At 35.9% G+C, this 16,658-nt stretch overlaps 1 protein-coding gene across 2 annotated transcripts in view; it reads left to right on the top strand.

The window, feature by feature from the left end:
• CFTR (CF transmembrane conductance regulator) overlaps window positions 1-16,408 on the top strand; it is a 112,724-nt gene extending 96,316 nt beyond the window's left edge. For both annotated transcript variants that reach the window (XM_087969317.1, XM_026669081.2), the window contains exons 24-27: window positions 2,412-2,501; window positions 7,418-7,590; window positions 11,887-11,992; window positions 15,363-16,408. In XM_087969317.1, the coding sequence (XP_087825443.1) occupies window positions 2,412-2,501; window positions 7,418-7,590; window positions 11,887-11,992; window positions 15,363-15,569 (576 nt within the window). In that variant the 3' untranslated portion in view covers window positions 15,570-16,408. The remainder of the gene's footprint in view (window positions 1-2,411; window positions 2,502-7,417; window positions 7,591-11,886; window positions 11,993-15,362) is intronic.
• Window positions 16,409-16,658: the final 250 nt, after the last annotated feature.

A 16,658-nucleotide genomic window follows, 5' to 3' on the forward strand; every position in this document is an offset into this window, starting at 1 on the left:
ATGCTTTAGTCCAGGTGTGGGAGGATATCCCTCAAGAGACCATCCGCCACCTTATCAGGAGCATGCCCAGGCATTGTAGGGGGGTCATACAGGCACGTGGAGGCCACACACCCTACTGAGCCTCATTTTGACTTGTTTTAAGGACATTACATCAAAGTTGGATCAGCCTGTAGTGTTTTTTCCACTTTAATTTTGAGTGTAACTCCAAATCCAGACCTCCATGGGTTGCTAGATTTGATTTCCATTGATAATTTTTGTGTGATTTTGTTATCAGCACATTCAACTATGTAATTAACAAAGTAATAAGAATATTTCATTCATTCAGATCTAGGATGTCTTATTTTTGTGTTCCCTTTATTTTTTGAGCAGTGTACATCACCTCGTGCATACTAGATAACTAATGGTAAGAGATATTGTAGGTATTATGAAGCTATTGCTTCCTTTTCTTAAAAAAACTGGTTTGTTCAGTTAAATTTCATGATCTTTATAGGACTGCAAACTATTTAATTGATCTTCACAAACCTAGCCAAGTGTAAACTATGCCAGACATAGTTTCTCTATTGTATTAGTACAACCACACCCACTAATCTCAAGAAACTATTATCACAGAGAACACTGCTAATTCCATTTAGTTAAAGAAACCTATAGAAGCATAAGAAAACAAAGATCTTAATCAACAAGGCCCTGCCTCAGGCAAGTTATTTTTCTCTAACTAGGAATAGATTTTCAAATAATGTTCCATACAACTTAATAAAGAAGAACATGTGCTCTTTTCTTTGAAGCATTTCTCTTTCATAATTGGCTGAAGTTCTTAGGACCTATTCTCAGGAACCATAGGATAATTTGAATATCCTGCAGAGATCAAAGAAAGGCTTTCCTGCCATTTTCTCATGAAGTGTTTGTTTCCTGATGTTGGATAGGTATATGATATTGCTTGAGCAGGGTCTGTGGGCCTTGAACCATTCCTTTATCTTGAGGGGAATTTAGAAAGCTGTCTTAGAGTATTAATCTAGGGCTGCAATTCTATGCATCTATACTTGAAAAAATAAAGTTTCTTACATTAAGCCAACAGGCATAGATTGATTTGCAAGTCTGCTATTGCAAATAAGTGCTTTGAATATGTACATGCTTGATTAAATATGGTTGTCAAATGGCAAATGTTAATGTGACAAATACAAACATACCTTCCCTCCTCAGTAAAAAAATTACCATTTTATTTATGTAGTATTTATATATAGTATGTAATTATTTACATGCTGTTTTTCATCCCACCCAGTGCCCAAGTATACAACTAAATACAGTAAAATCTCTTAGCAAAAAAAGAAAATGAATGACAAAAGGCAAAAACTCATCAAAATAAAAAGATCATAGCAGCTCAGGTCTGAGAGAATGGAGACCTATTAGGCACCTCTTGGAGGATGTAACACCACAATCGAGGTGCCACAATACAGATTATCTCTGTGATAATCTCTCACTAATCTCAAATTAGTGCCCCTCAGGCTGAGCAGGGTTGGGCTGATGATCTGATTGGAAGTTATACTTGCCAATAAATAATTGTCTCAGGCACAGCCATTAAATGTATGGAAACCAATCTATCTTAATTCCTGGAATTAGGCAAAACAATGAAGAAGCGGAAGTTTCCGCTTCCATTAAATCTGCCAAGGAGAAGTCGTTTTAGTAGGGAAGATCAGTTAAGAAATCAAAGTAGAACCTTACCACATCACAAAATGACCCAATAGTCAATGCCAACTAGATTCTTAATTATTTACTGTTTAAAATAATTAACAACGTAATTTATTACCTAAAACCAATAAAAGTGAACAGGTAATGTCTTCTTCAAGTTGAAATTTTTGTGACCTATGTAGTTGTCTTGGCTATACGGTAGTAACTTGCTGTCGTCTCTGTGCTTTCTTTTTCTTAACAATCTGTCTCCTTTCCTGAAGTTACTGTATTTATGATTAGCTCTGATTAGCTGCCATGTTTAGAGAAATCAGCCAATTATAGTATAATCATATACTGTACTCTACTGTACTGTACAGTTTGCTATGCTATGCTATTATATCCTATATATTTCTAGATAGTATAGAAGTATAATATTGATACAAAACTAAAACTATACAGGACTGAAATATCTTCATTTATTTTGAGAATAGAAAATAGAAAACCACCAGTGAACTCAGTGGTACTTATTAGATATGTTTCATAATGTTTATCTATAGTATTTATTCAAGGAAAACAAATCTCTCTTTGTACTTCTTAGAAAGTTGTCATTATTTGTGGAAAGGAAAACTATCAACACATTCAAATATCTGATTTGTTAATTCAGAGAAAACTAAAAAATATTTCTTATTTCTAGCTGGTGACATTGTTTTAACAATATTTTTGTTTCATTTTTTTCCCTGCTTCCTCAGAAAGTGTTTATATTCTCTGGATCATTTAGAAAAAACTTGGATCCTTATGGACAATGGACTGATGAAGAACTATGGAATGTTACTGAAGAGGTAGGAAATGTTCACCTTTGTTCTTTAACTTTTAAGCAAGATCTTTATAATGGATGCATGAGCATCCATTTTAGAAACATGGGTTATAATTTTCATGTAAATAAGCAAACATATAAATAGGAGAAGATTTGCCCAAGAACTTGGTCACCTATCTGACAGTTTACAAAATAGATTTCTCCTTGTTCCTTAGAATATGCACTCCCTTGGAAAAAAACAAACGACACATATAATTAGGGAAATCACTAAATGATTTTATTGGTTTGCTTGAAAGTTTACAATGTTAGAATCTCCACTGCCTCGATGGGTTTATTTATTCTTGCCTGCTTACTTTTGCATTGTCTTTGTAGCCTACATTTGTTTGTTTATTGGGTTTAAAGCTAGATTTGGAAATGTGGCAAAGAGCTGTGTCAATGTACCAGTGTTTCCCTGAAAATGACTCTGTCTTATATTTTGGGGGGGTCACCAAAAAAGGCACCAGGCCTTATTTTCAGGGGAATGTCATCCTCTGACTAACCTCACTTGTGCGCGTCAGCCCCGGCCTCCTTTTTGCTGTCAGAGGCCTTCAGGAACTTCTTCTGCAACCGGCAAGGCTTTCCTGAAGACCTCTGCATCCGATAACAGAGCTCTGGATCGATCCAGAGCTTTCTTACCAGCTACAGAGGCCTTCAGGAAAGCCTTGCCAGCCTTGCTGGCTGCAGAAGAAATGGGCTGGCGGGGCAGGTGTTGAGGTATGCGAGGCCTGACTACAACTGTCCAAAGGTAAGTAGTAGGGCAGCTCTATCCCCTCATCCCCACCCCAGCTTAATTTTTGTGCACTCTGGACTGGGCGGGATCTTAATTAGGGCTTATTTTGGGAGGGGGTAGGGCTTGTATTGGGTGCACATGTAAAAATCAAGCTAGGACTTACTTTTTTGGGGGAAACAGGGTACAATGCTCTGATTGTAAGGATACATTCAGGAATGAGTAAAATCAAACCATGATAGAAAGTCAAAACTAGAATTATGAATCAACTTTCATCATAAGGTATGCTCCTGCGGAATAAAAACTGGAATTCTGTTTAGTGAAAGCTGAAAAGTAGATAATTTTAAAATGTTTGAGCACTCCTAGGTATTATATCACATTTGGGAAACTTATTGCTTCCATGACTAGTATAAAGTTAGAAATAAAACAATATTCAAAATGACATTTGTCTTGAATTTTTCCAATATGCTTTTATAATGTTTATTTTATAATATGTTTTATATTATTCTCCAGCTGAATTCATCTGGAGTTGTACATTTGAATATTCTGTATATGATAAGATATGAAACATTATATAAAATAGAGCTAACATGCTAATATTTTGAAAACACTTAAAACTCATTGGAAAATAAGACACACACAAAAATTATACACAGCTTAATTAAGGCATCTCTTTATTAAGTGATCTCTTTACCATTTAATATGCCAAGATGATGACAATTCACAAACTAGCCAATAGGTAGATATAGATAGGTGATCCTTGAAATATAAAAGTTTCAAACTTTTTTTTTTAAACCATCAGCATTTGGGCTGGAAATAGAGTGGAAGTCATCAGGTACCATAGCATAAACTTAAATGACAATGTGAACAGATTATAATTTTCTAATCATCTTCAAAACAGTGGAACAGGTACAGTGGTGTTGAAAGAGTTTCCAGGACTAACACTATATATGCCACAAAACAGATTACTCATGGGGAAAAAAGAATCGTTCTATGACAAGTTCGGCCCATCACTAGCTGGCAGGAAAACCATCTGCCAATTATTGTGCTGAACAAGAACAGAACAGTTCTGTCTGTAGGATTTTGCTTATCCTCTTTAAGCCTCAGATTCCTTTCCTCTTATTACTCATTTTACCATAAGATAAGCTGATAATATTATTAGTTTGTTTCTTTAGAAAAGAGATCTGAATCAAACAGCATTTTATTTAAAATTTACCTTCCCTTCCAAGTGGGAGGGCTGTTCCCGTTTGCCCATTGTTTTCTTATTTCAGTCTTGCGCTAAATAAGATCCAAATAGTTACAGCACTTGCAGTATATTTGCTATCTGCCAATTCAGATGGATCACCAACACAGTTTGTTTATGTTCATTTCTTTAGAGAGACAGTAACAGAATAGCCACAGATGACAGTGTGCATGTATATGTGTTACTGAATGAACTTGAAATGGCCAAGAAACACTGCTATCATTCATTGACCTGCAACTATTTCATTTCCAGTGTAATAAGTGGTAAACCACAATAGATTTTGCATTATTAGGCACTGTGGTGGCGCAGTGGTTAGAATGCAGTATTGTAGGCTAACTTTGCCCATAGCCAAGAGATGGATCCTGACCGGCTCCAAGTTGACTCAGCCTTCCATTCTTCCGAAATCAGTAAAAGGAGGACCAGATTGTTTGGAGGCAATATGCTGACATTTTAAATTGCTCAGAGTGATGTAAAGCACTTAAGGAGCGGTATATAAGTCTAAGTGCTATTGCCAATGCTATGGCTATTATTTTTTCAGAAGAGCTAAGGACAACTTAAGCGCGCCAGTGTTCGGAAGCGAAACAAAAGCATCTGAAGGAAAAAAACACCACAATTGGATATTGCAATTGGATCAGATACTTATTCAGTTCTTATTGACTTAGTTTACTCGATGACCTTGAAGGAGTAATTTTATTTCAACTCTTGTCTATCTTAACAAGGTTGTGGTAAGGGTGAAATTTAGAGATTCCTTTCATGTATCTCAGAAGAATTAGGGTTAGGAGGACTTTGACTGTGCTTGGTAACGAAGGAGAATCAGTCTTAATTAATCCTTCAGGCTTATAGACTGGGAATTAAAGAGAAAAAACCCATAAGAAGGAAATGGCAAAGCATTGCTGCATTGCTGCCAAGAAAATTACAAGGACATAATAAAAAAAAAAAATCACATGTAGTGTGACTGAAAGGAAACTACTCATCTTGCCAGATGTATGAGTTTTTGAATTATCAGAGGAAAGGTGGCATGGAAATGCAAAAAAAACCAGAATATAGGAGTCCCAGTTTATTCCCAATCAGCAGTCTCAAAAGTAGCATAGTTCGGACCATTGAGTACTGCTGAGATTCAGAATAACAAAATATTCTTGTATTTTTTTTAATTATATATAGTGTTTATTATAACACTCTGCCTAAGTCCTAAAGGTAAAGATAAAGGTTTCCCCTGTCCAGGTGGTGGTGCTTTCAAACTGCTAGGTTGGCTGAGGCAAGTAATGGCACTAGGGTCTTGAACCCAGGCTGTCAGCTTTCTAGCTCAGTGTCTATTAATTGCTAAGTGTAGATAATTTATCAAGGCTATCATACTTTAGGACAGGCACTTCTGTCCTAAATCTAAGCCCGAAAAAAGACTGAAATGAGTCCAGAAATGCACCGTTGTCTTGGCTTCAGGGCAGCAGGTCGTTGTGGGACAAACCAATATCTTCACTTTCCTTATTTAATTATATTTTAATTTTGACATTATTTGAAGGAAGTGAAAGTAAAACCACAAAATAAAATGCATCTTTTTGTCTTCATCAATAAAGGATGTAATATTTTACATTGTAACGGCTCCCTCTGGTGATAAAACATTTTTTTTAATCTGTTTTCTTTTGAAACAGGTGACTTTTTTATTTTGGTGGTTTGGGAATTAATTTGAGACCAGTGTTCAGGGATAATAAAAGGCTACAGTGATACTTTTTTAAGGGCACTATTTACCTATTATCCCAACTCAAAAGTATCTTTTTAAAAATGACACAAAAATCCAATCCCATCTTCTTGGGGTCTTCTATAAGGGTTATAGAAATGATTACTGGAGGGGTTATTTTAAGAGGTGGTTGAAACTCTGCAATTAATCCCCTATTTTTGCATATGCATTGGGTGGCCATGACCACCATTTGGTTGGACTTAGCAGAAAATGAAATGAGTCAGAGAAAAATAAGCATACCTGTTCTTTTAAATACTTGACTGCTCTCAGCTTTAAGAAAGAATATCTTGAAGTGTTGCTTCTGTCATTGTTAGCATTCCCCACAAAGGCTTGTTAACTTGGCAAACCTTTCTGTCAAACTCCCCTGTATAAATATCTTTTTCCTATTGTCATTCTTTCAGTTAATATTCACTTTTTTTCAGTACTAAAACTTGATTAGTATGGTTCCTTTATATACACAAAATACTTGGGTGAAGTATTTCAAAACAGATTTTAGCAGGAAATGATAGCCTGGTAATGCTGGGATTGTGTAATTGTGGTTTTATGCCTGATTATGGAATTGCCCCTATTGAATTATTCTCATACGTTGTTTAGACTAAAGATTTGTATTTAATATGCATTCCTTATTAGATACAGATACAAACCCGTTATGTCTCTTTTAAAAAAATCGTGGCAAAACAACGGAGGTGACTTCAGGGAAATGAACAGGGAAATGAATCCATTAAGGGAGATGCAAGGAGGGGGGAATTGTTAAAGTGCCAACAACAAACATTTCCTTGCTGTGAGAGTACTTCTGTTTCAAGCCATGTTTATTTATTATAGTTAAGGAGGTATAGAATAAAGCAGCATATAAAATAGAATTTCTGTAACTCAAGATGCTAAGTCCAGATAAATTATAAACTCCATAGTGCAGAGTACTAATCAACCAGAAATTGGCACCAGAAGTACAAACAAGTCAGAATGAAGATAACAAATTATAGCTTTGTGTTAATTCCCAAACATGCTAAATGAGTTCCATGTGGTCCAAAGGTTTTATGTCAATAATCCTGTACTGGCTTTATCTCACGTGGCATATGAAACATTACATTGCTCTATGAATAATACTCCAAGGCTTTAATTGCTGAAATAAAACAAAGCCATTTGTGTGATACAAAATGTTTCTTTTTCTCCCTTCTCTTTGTCCAATTGTTATGCTTTCAGGTTGGACTGAAATCTGTAATAGAGCAATTCCCAGGTCAACTTGATTTTGTTCTTATTGATGGTGGCTATGTCCTCAGCCATGGACATAAGCAGTTGATGTGTCTTGCCAGATCAATTCTCAGCAAAGCTAAAATTCTTCTTCTTGATGAACCAAGTGCTCATCTTGATCAAAAGTAAGTACCACAAAAATACTGTACAGGTGGTCCTTGACTTACCACAGTTCGCTTAGGAACCGTCCAAAGTTATAATTGCACTGAAAAAAAGGGACTTTATGACCATTTTCACACTTACTGACAATGAGTTCACATTTATGACGGCTGCATTATCATGTAGTCATGTGATCCCCTTTTGTGACTTTCTGACACACAAAGTCAATAGGGAAGCCACATTCACAGCAACCGTGTTACTAATTTAACGACTGCTACGATACCCTTAACAAATGTAACAAGAAAAGTCATAAAATGAGGCAAGGCTCACTTAACAAATTTCTCACTTAGCAACATAAATTACGGGCTCAATTGTGATCGTAACATTTAGATGATAGGCAGAAATTGAACAAGTATCTTCTTAAAACTAAACTTCTATTTAGTTAGGCCCAGAAGTAATATTTGGTACTCTTCAAGCTTTAAAATAGTGTAATAATTTTCAATAATAAAGGCCGGTATGCAATCACTTTAGTCATTGTCTATGCACTGCAGGATGAAGGCCTCTTCTGCATGTTTCCAACCAATACTGTCCTGAGCTTTCTTTTGCCAATTGGGGCCGCAATTCTTGCTGATGTCATCAATCCATCTTGTTTTAGGTCTCTTTCATGGAAGCTTTTTTATCAAGTGGGATCCATTCTATGACTGTCTCGGTCCACCTGCCACCAGTTCTTCTTGCTATGTGACCAGCTCATTTCCATTTCAATTCTTTTACTCCCTTAATGATATAATAAACATTTCATTTGTTGTCTAATTCATGTGCAGGGTCTTTCTACCTTGTCTTGTAATTCCATGGTACTTTGTGCCACTCGTAGCTTTTGTATCGATTGTCCATGTTTCACTTGCATATATTAGAGCAGGTAGCACACACTGATTAAAAGTTTGCTCTTCAGGCATAGGGGGAGGTTGTTCTTGAAAATTATACTTAGCTTGTCTAATGTTTGCCAATCACATTTAACACGCTGTTCAATTTCCTTTATTGTACCACCTTCCATTGAAATCTGTTGGCCAAGGTATATGAACCTGTTTTTTTTTTCAGGTTTACTTTTAAGCCAAATGGTTCCCCTGCTTTGTGCAGCTCTTTTATGTGTCTTTGTATCTTTTCTGGTCTTGTGAGAAGAGAACAACATCATCTGCAAACCTTAAGTTATTTAAATAGGCGCCATTGATTTTTATTCCATCTTTTGCCCAGTCTAGTTTGTGAAATATTTCTTCAAGGCAGGCTGAGAAAAGGATAGGTGAGATTGTATCACCTTATCATATACTTGTTGTATGTTGACTTCCACTTTAAGATCATTAAGGCAAATTGCCGCCATTGTTTTTTTTTTTCATATATTGATTGTAGTAAGTTTATGCAAGCAGTGTCCATGCCTTGGTTGAGCAATGCATTAATTATTGTTTGCTGGAATACTGAGTCGAACACCTTTTTGTAGTCAATCAAAGCCATGCACAGCGGCATGGTGTACTCATACCTGTCAGGTCTCCCCGCTATCCTAATCCTACGAAAGAAAACCCCAAATCCATTGATTTAGAGAGGAAGTACTTTTGCTAAGAATGAACTGATAGCAGAAAAAGCAAGGCAAGATCTGAAAGTCACCTCCAAACATTTCCCACAGGATCCAGCACAGAAAGACTAATCAGGGTCCAATAGGATGTTATGGGAAAGGCTCTTCTGCAGGTATTGTGTGCCTCCAGAGTCCCAGGAAAGTTGGCTTTGAAAATGTCTAAACAACTCCACTCGGCAACACCATAGTTCATGAGTGAAAACCTCCCAATTCTTATGGGAACTCTTCACAATAGCTTGCTTCCCCATCCCAAATGCCTAAGCCAGCCCACCCTGTTTCTACGGCAGCCGAGAGCAAGCAAGCTGCAAACGCCATATTGGTGATCCGGCTGATAGTGCCTTTCAATGACTTGCTGAACAACCTGGATGTGATCCATTGTTCTATTGCTACTTCTGCCCTCTGCCTGCTCCTTTGGCTGTGCGTCATTTAATGTTCTCACTATTCCTCTTGCTATTATCTTGGTGAAAAACCTTGTAGATGACTGAAAGAAGGCTTAGTGGGCCATAGCTCTTTAAATCATCTCACATCCCTTTTTTGTGCACTAAAATCACTTCAGCATTTTTCCATGAAATGCTTTGAGCATTTCAACCATAACAGTCATTTCCTGAAGCTTTGCCATTTTTCATTGATTTTATGGCACTTGATTCTTCCTCCACTAGGATGTCTGGCATTTCCTCTTTCATGGGTAGGTGTTGTTACTTTCGTTACTCTTGATTGCTGCATAGCTCTCAGGAGAATTTTCCAATTATTTCTAAAACTTCCTCAACACAGAGCCATCTTCACATTTTAACGCAAAATCCTTCTTTCTTATATTTATAAACTTGCATTTTTCTCTATCAATCCCTTTGGTTTTTTTCAATTGTTTTTTTTTACAAGCGTCATGTTAAACTGATGTGTTTGTTCTTGGATACATTTCTTATGATCTTGCAAAGTTAAACATACTCCAGTTTATTAGTGAAACATCCAGTATTCTTCACTGTCCATCATTTTTTCATTAAATCAATAGTTTCATCAGAGATTTGACTGTACAAAGTGTTTTTTTTTTTGGTGGTGCTATAGATGTAGCAGATTCAAGGATGTTTTTGACTATTTGTTCATTTTGGTCCCTAATGTTAATCTCTTCCAAATCTTGCAATAGAGCAAAGCAATTTGATAGATCAATCTCAAAATCGCTGTTCTCTTCTAACAGCTCATCACTCTTTATTTTGGGTTGTTTTTGTGTGTGACATCTTTATCATTTTCATACATTCTTTTTATCAGTCTATTTTCACTTTAGCTTGCACCATTCTATGGTCACTTCCCATGTTAAAACGATTGATGACAGTACAATTGCAGAATATAGTTTTATCATTTGACTTGATGTTGTCCATTTCACTTGTGTACCCAAATGGACTCTTCCATGTCCATTTACTGCTAGCATTTTTTCTTGTAAAATGAGTTCACGATATAAAGTCCCCATCCTTCAGCAAAATCGATTAGTCTGTCGCCTCTATTATCTCATCCACCACTTCCATATGGACCAGTTGCTTTTTCTCCAGGTATTGTTCTTCCTATTCTTGCATTGTATTGTCATTTTTCTTTGTGTTGAAGGTAGGCCACATCATCATCAAAACTCTTCGACCTTATCATCACTATAGCTTATTGTTAGCGCGTAAGCTTGTATTGTTTGCTCAATTGAATGATGCATTGGGCAGCATTCTCTGTTTGATATACTTTCAAATTTTATTACAGAGTCTTTCAGTTTTTGGTTGATGAAAAAACCAACTCCAGCACATTGTCTATCTTCAGTACCTCTAGTGCAAAGTAAATGCCCAGTCCTATTAAGTTCTACTACATTTTCATGTTATCATCATGTTTCACATAATGATATCCAGTGTATATAGTTGAGTTCAGTCAACAGTTCTTCTAGTCAACATCCATTTTCATTGTTCAAATGTTGACTGTCCAAAGTCGTCTTGATTTAACCTGGTGATTCTTAGCACCTTCTGCCTTTGGGCAGGTCTTCCTGCTGCCCTGAGTAGTTGCCCTAGGGCTTCCAGGGAATGAGGGCTGTTTTTGAGGTGGTATTGGCATGTGGAAGGAATAGACCATAATCTGCCATGCTAGTCCAATGCAGGTTGGCAGATGTGATCAGTGTTAGACTGCAATATAATGCAATATATGCAATATATGCAATATAAAGGGCAATATGCAATATTCTCTTGTTATAAAAACACTACAATAATGTAAGCTAATTTAATTATTGCAACTATTGCAACTTTCCACTAAACTGTGGGAAATAGCTTGGTAATGATATTTGATTCCTGATCATTGTTTGATCCTTGTAATCTAGTGCCTGCTTTAGGATAAAAAAATAATTATTAAACAAATTTAACCAATAGTCTGTTTGTTTTTTCTTTCTTGTAGCAAGTACTAACTTTCTAACTTTCTTTGGCTAAGGCAAGAAACATAATATATACAGGAACATAAAATAAGCACCCACTTAATTTTGATTTGTTTTGCCATGAAAGTTACCTAAGTAACTAGTTAGGCCAAACTTTAACTGTATGTATCATTATGATATTGCATCTGAACTTTAACCACCATAGAGTAATATAATAAAAGTGGACAAACATTGTAAAAACGTCTGTTCAAAATCTTGGCATTTAACTACATTTTTATATTGTATTTGCTCACCTATTAAAAAACGTTTCTCTTTCAGGACCTTCCAAGTCATCAAAAAGACGCTCAAGCAAGCATTTGCAAACTGTACAGTGATTTTATCGGAACATAGATTAGAAGCTCTGCTAGAATGCCAGCAATACTTGGTGAGCAGTGATTAAAAAAGTAAATCCTGAGAGATATCAAATAATTTACTGTAGCCAGTACATTTTTGCCTCGTTTTATTTTTACAGCTGACTACTACCTCTCCCAGTGTCAGAAACTACTGTGTAAAGTCTCCTCAATCTCTAAAGTGGCTTATTGTGTTTTGTATAAATACCAGTTTGAAAAGCTCATTCTTGTTTGGATTCCATCTAATAGCAAACAGCTAGATAGCAATCCACAAGTTGGCACTCCTAGACTATAATTCCTAGTCAGTGTGTATCCATATGAAAAATGCCTTGTGATGAAGGCCGTTGAAGCAGCAAAGCTCTGCCTCAAGAACGAATGGCTTGGGGCCTTACATTTCCTGTCTCAGAAACACTCTGGGTCTATAAACCCTGGGCTTAATTGCTTGCCTTGGTATAGCTGCTTAATAGAAGCCACTCTTCTAGGAACACATATTTACTGGGCATCCTCCTTCACACCAGGGTTAGCCTGGTGTGTAAAATAGGTAGGAATTATGTAATCTATTTTTCCTAGCCATTAAGAAAATGAAAACAAATAAAAATCAAAATGAATTTTATGTCTACTGCCTGGTTCTGTATAATGAGACCTGTGACTAGGGAAATCTATCTTCTCTTGCTTGAGAAATAGATCAACCTTTCCACGTGTAGACATAATTAATTTACTTTCAGAAAAACAGAAACCAAAGAGAAAAATAAAACTCTTTTTTGAAGCTTATGTACAGTACTCATTGTCAACGTACCAACTGATAAACCCAACCAAAGCAAACACCTTCGAGATCTTCCAAAGTTTGCATCCAAAACTTACATCATTTCAGCACTGAAGAAGGCAAAACTAGCTCTAATTCCCATGCTAACCCACATAATTACAATATGGATTTCCCCTTCCCTCGATTAGTGCAAGTCACATTGTCCAATATTAGTGTCATTATCTTGTTATGAGAAAAGTCCCTGATCTTGGCAGATACTGTCAATGTGTCCTTGGTTCTCACAGTTCCACTGCTTGAAGTCTGGAGCCTTCATTCCATCCCGCCCTTCCCTCCCCCCTACTTCTTTGGCAACTTGAAAGCACTAATGTTTGCAATGGCATAAGCAATGCTTCAATCTTGACACTCATAGACAAACGGATGAATAGTAGAGGAACTAACGATAGAGAGCTGTGATAGCATTTCAACAGAATCTCCAGTGAGATAATGCAGAAGGAAGAAAGCTCTGAGCTAACCAAGGCTTACAACCACTGAATTTCGATAAGAGGAAATATACATCCAAATAGAAATCAGGGAAACACATTTTTGCAGACTAAAAGTGATCTAACGTAGTATTTCTAGATCAGATTTCTTACCCAATATTTAGAGATAAAATATCTCAAAAGTAAAATGTTTTTCTGCTTCCTTCTCTGGAGTTTCCAGATTCTAATACTTTAATTAGAGACTCAGCAATCTCATGTAGCTCCTTTTGCTAGCTCCAATATGTTGCTTCTCACCTAGACCCTTAAAAGGTAAAAGGTAGTTCTCTATAGGAGAGGAAGAACTGGGAAGGATTTCTTTCTCCTATATGCCAAGATAAGCACCCCTCCTCCCAGAGTGACCTGCTTCAGGCAGAGAGAGGTATACAGTATATTGGGAAAGTTGGCAGTTTACATAACAGGCAGCCAGAAATCTGAGGGACTGAGAGCAAGTTGGCATAACAGCAATTGAATGAATAGATGTAAAAACAGTAGAAAGGAAGGGTAATAGAGGAAAAAAATGGCAGGCAGCTCCATTGGTAAAATCAGCTTCCTCTTCTTCCATTCTTCCAAGGAGAAAGAAAGGGTGAAGCCAGGATGGCAAAACCCAAATACACACAAGTAGATTCCAGACACAATCTGAAGAACAAACTGGAGAATATGACAGAGTAACAATAGGAAACTAAGCAGTGTTTTGTTTTCTGCTCCCTCTACAGTTCACCTGGCAAACTAAATAGTCATTCTTTCAGAACAATATTTTTAAACATTTCTATGCATGCTAGTAATTGAAAATCTGGAACAAAAAGTGAAATAGTGAACAATTTTGTTTGAATGCTACTGTTGCTAGCTTGAAACTGATGATCTTCAAAATACTTTTTTTTTAAAAAGTAATATATAAAAAGAAACACCGGGTTTTGTATTAAAGCACTCATTGTCCTGAACACAACCTTCCTTAAAAAAAAAGTGCACAATTATAAAAAACTGCACAATTATGCTAGCAAGAACATACGTGTAAGTCAGAAATAGCGCATATTGTTTCATCAACTTGTTTCATGCATACTTTTATTCACAGTAAAAGAATCATAAATCAAACATGTTTGTTTGCTGAATGCTTAATGTATACCTATTTCAAATGTTTATTTCTATTTCTCCACAATTACGGACACATAAAGGTATCTTTTTATATTTTTCATATTTTTATTAACACTTTATGTGTTAATTTTATCAACACATAGAGGTATTTTGGCAGAAGGAAAAGAATTGCACTTCGTTCCATAAGTATTTTTCAACAATGATACCAAGTTTGTCAGGGCCTTCAACAGTCTCCTCCAAATGAATTTCTCACCTATCCACCTGTCATGTGGCACAGTCACTCTTTAAAGGTGACATCAACAGAAAAGCTTGCAGAAATTTTCTTCATCAGTAACAAAACCTTCCTGACTGTATTTTCTTCCATTTCACCTTCCCCTCCCCTCCTGTTCCCCTTCTCTTGAAGCAAGTTGGCACTAGCTGCAGTAAAACTGCATATTAATATGCAGTGTTGTTATGTACACAACCCACAATTTATGAGAGATTCAACATATGGTGGAAAGGGGAAAATAGTATGTGATGGACCAGTAAGTCCTTCTGAAGATTGAGTCTACTATATTAACATTCTTTAGCTTATGCATAAGGTAGATACCACGCTCAAATAAAATAAAATTGCAGGGGGAGGAGAAGAAGAAGAAGAAGAGAAGGAAAAGGAGGGAGGAGGAGAAGAGAAAGAGGAGGAAGAAGAACATAGCAGGCTGAATGGAAGAAATGCTGTGTCTGGCTCTTGGAAATAATATGAAGATAATTGTCAACAAAGTGATAGAAATATCTATTTAAAGACTCATTGACTTTAATGTTGCTTGTTTCCTAGTTAATTATAGAATTATAGTCCAAGATGCCTAATTATGGCAGTTATTAATTCATTCTGTGTATAAATGTATATTTTGTAGAGATATGAAATAATATTCTTGCATAATGGGAATAATACAAATACAGTAAATAATTTGCTGATTATTTTAATTCTGTAAGATAGCAATGGATTCCTGGAAATATCAATTCATAAATAAATTTTATTTTCTCATTCCGATTTATTAGGTCATAGAAGAAAATAAAGTCAGGCAATATAAATCAATACAGAAGCTCCTGAGTGAAAAGAATTCTTTCCGTCAAGCTATCAGCTCTTGCGATGGAGCCAAGCTCTCCCAAATATATCCTAGGAACTCAAGCAAGCGAAGGTCAAGGCCTAAAATCAGTGCTTTGCCAGAGGAAACAGAGGAAGAAGTTCAAGAAACGCGGCTGTGAAGATGCCTCAAGATGCTGTTGCATATAGCTTCCTAGAATTGTTCTCAGGCAAATACCAGAAGAGAAAGAACACCGCTAAAAATGCCGGAACAAGAACAGATTTAGGAATCTAAATGAATGAATGTATAATCCGTCTGCATAAAATGCTTCAAAATGCAAGGGTCAAATTAGTTATAAAGAACATGTATGTGAGATCTGATCCCAAAGAATTTTTTTCATAAAATATCTTCTTTTTACAGACATGGGATGATCAGGATGATAATCAAGTTTTAAGTTATAAATTGAATTTTACATATATCACAGTACATATTTTACAGTATGTGAATATCATACAAAACAATTATAGTTTGTACTTTTTGTATTTTAAGCTACAGTAAATCCATAAGCAAGTCTGATTTTAAAGGGCTGTTGTTGTTTTTTCAGAGAACAGACCAGGGACAAAGCATATATCTTTTGAGATCATTGGAAAAGAGGTCATGAACTGTATTTATTGCTGTGCAAATTATAGATATGTCAGCCAAAATGAACATTTATGTACTGGATTAACATAAATTGCCAGTTCTTAGTTTTTTACAAAATTGGGCATTTAAATCTTCAAAAGAACACATGAGAACATAAATTTAATTAGGGATTTTAAAATTATTTTTCCTATGTGTGAAAAGGACATGGGAAAAATGTGATTGAAATGTATACTGTTTTTGTAATGCAAATGCATGAAAGCTGCATAACTTAAAAAAAAAAAAAAAGATTACACCTATTCATGTGATAGACATTATATTTAATTTCAAATATATTATCTGTTATAGTAGCCAAGAAAATATGAATTAAAAAGTAGGAAGCGGAATTAATTAATTGCATTTTTCTTGCTCCGAAATAATTCAACTTTGTTGGTAACATTTGTTGGTCCGTTTTGTTTGTCAGATTAATCTCTTCCTATATGAGGCGAAAGACACCAAATTGTGCTGTGTACTCCTGTGTGCTAGACTGTTCCTGTGAGATACAGTAGCTGATGTTTCATAATGTAAAAGAAAGGGTTAATCTACTGCTAATCTACTTCTCTATTGTATATGGATCAGGAGAATTTAGCAT

Source organism: Notechis scutatus, chromosome 6 (assembly GCF_049901735.1).
Source record: "Notechis scutatus isolate UNSWTSFEM ecotype Mainland chromosome 6, rNotScu1.2, whole genome shotgun sequence".
Taxonomy (NCBI): Eukaryota; Metazoa; Chordata; class Lepidosauria; order Squamata; family Elapidae; genus Notechis; species Notechis scutatus.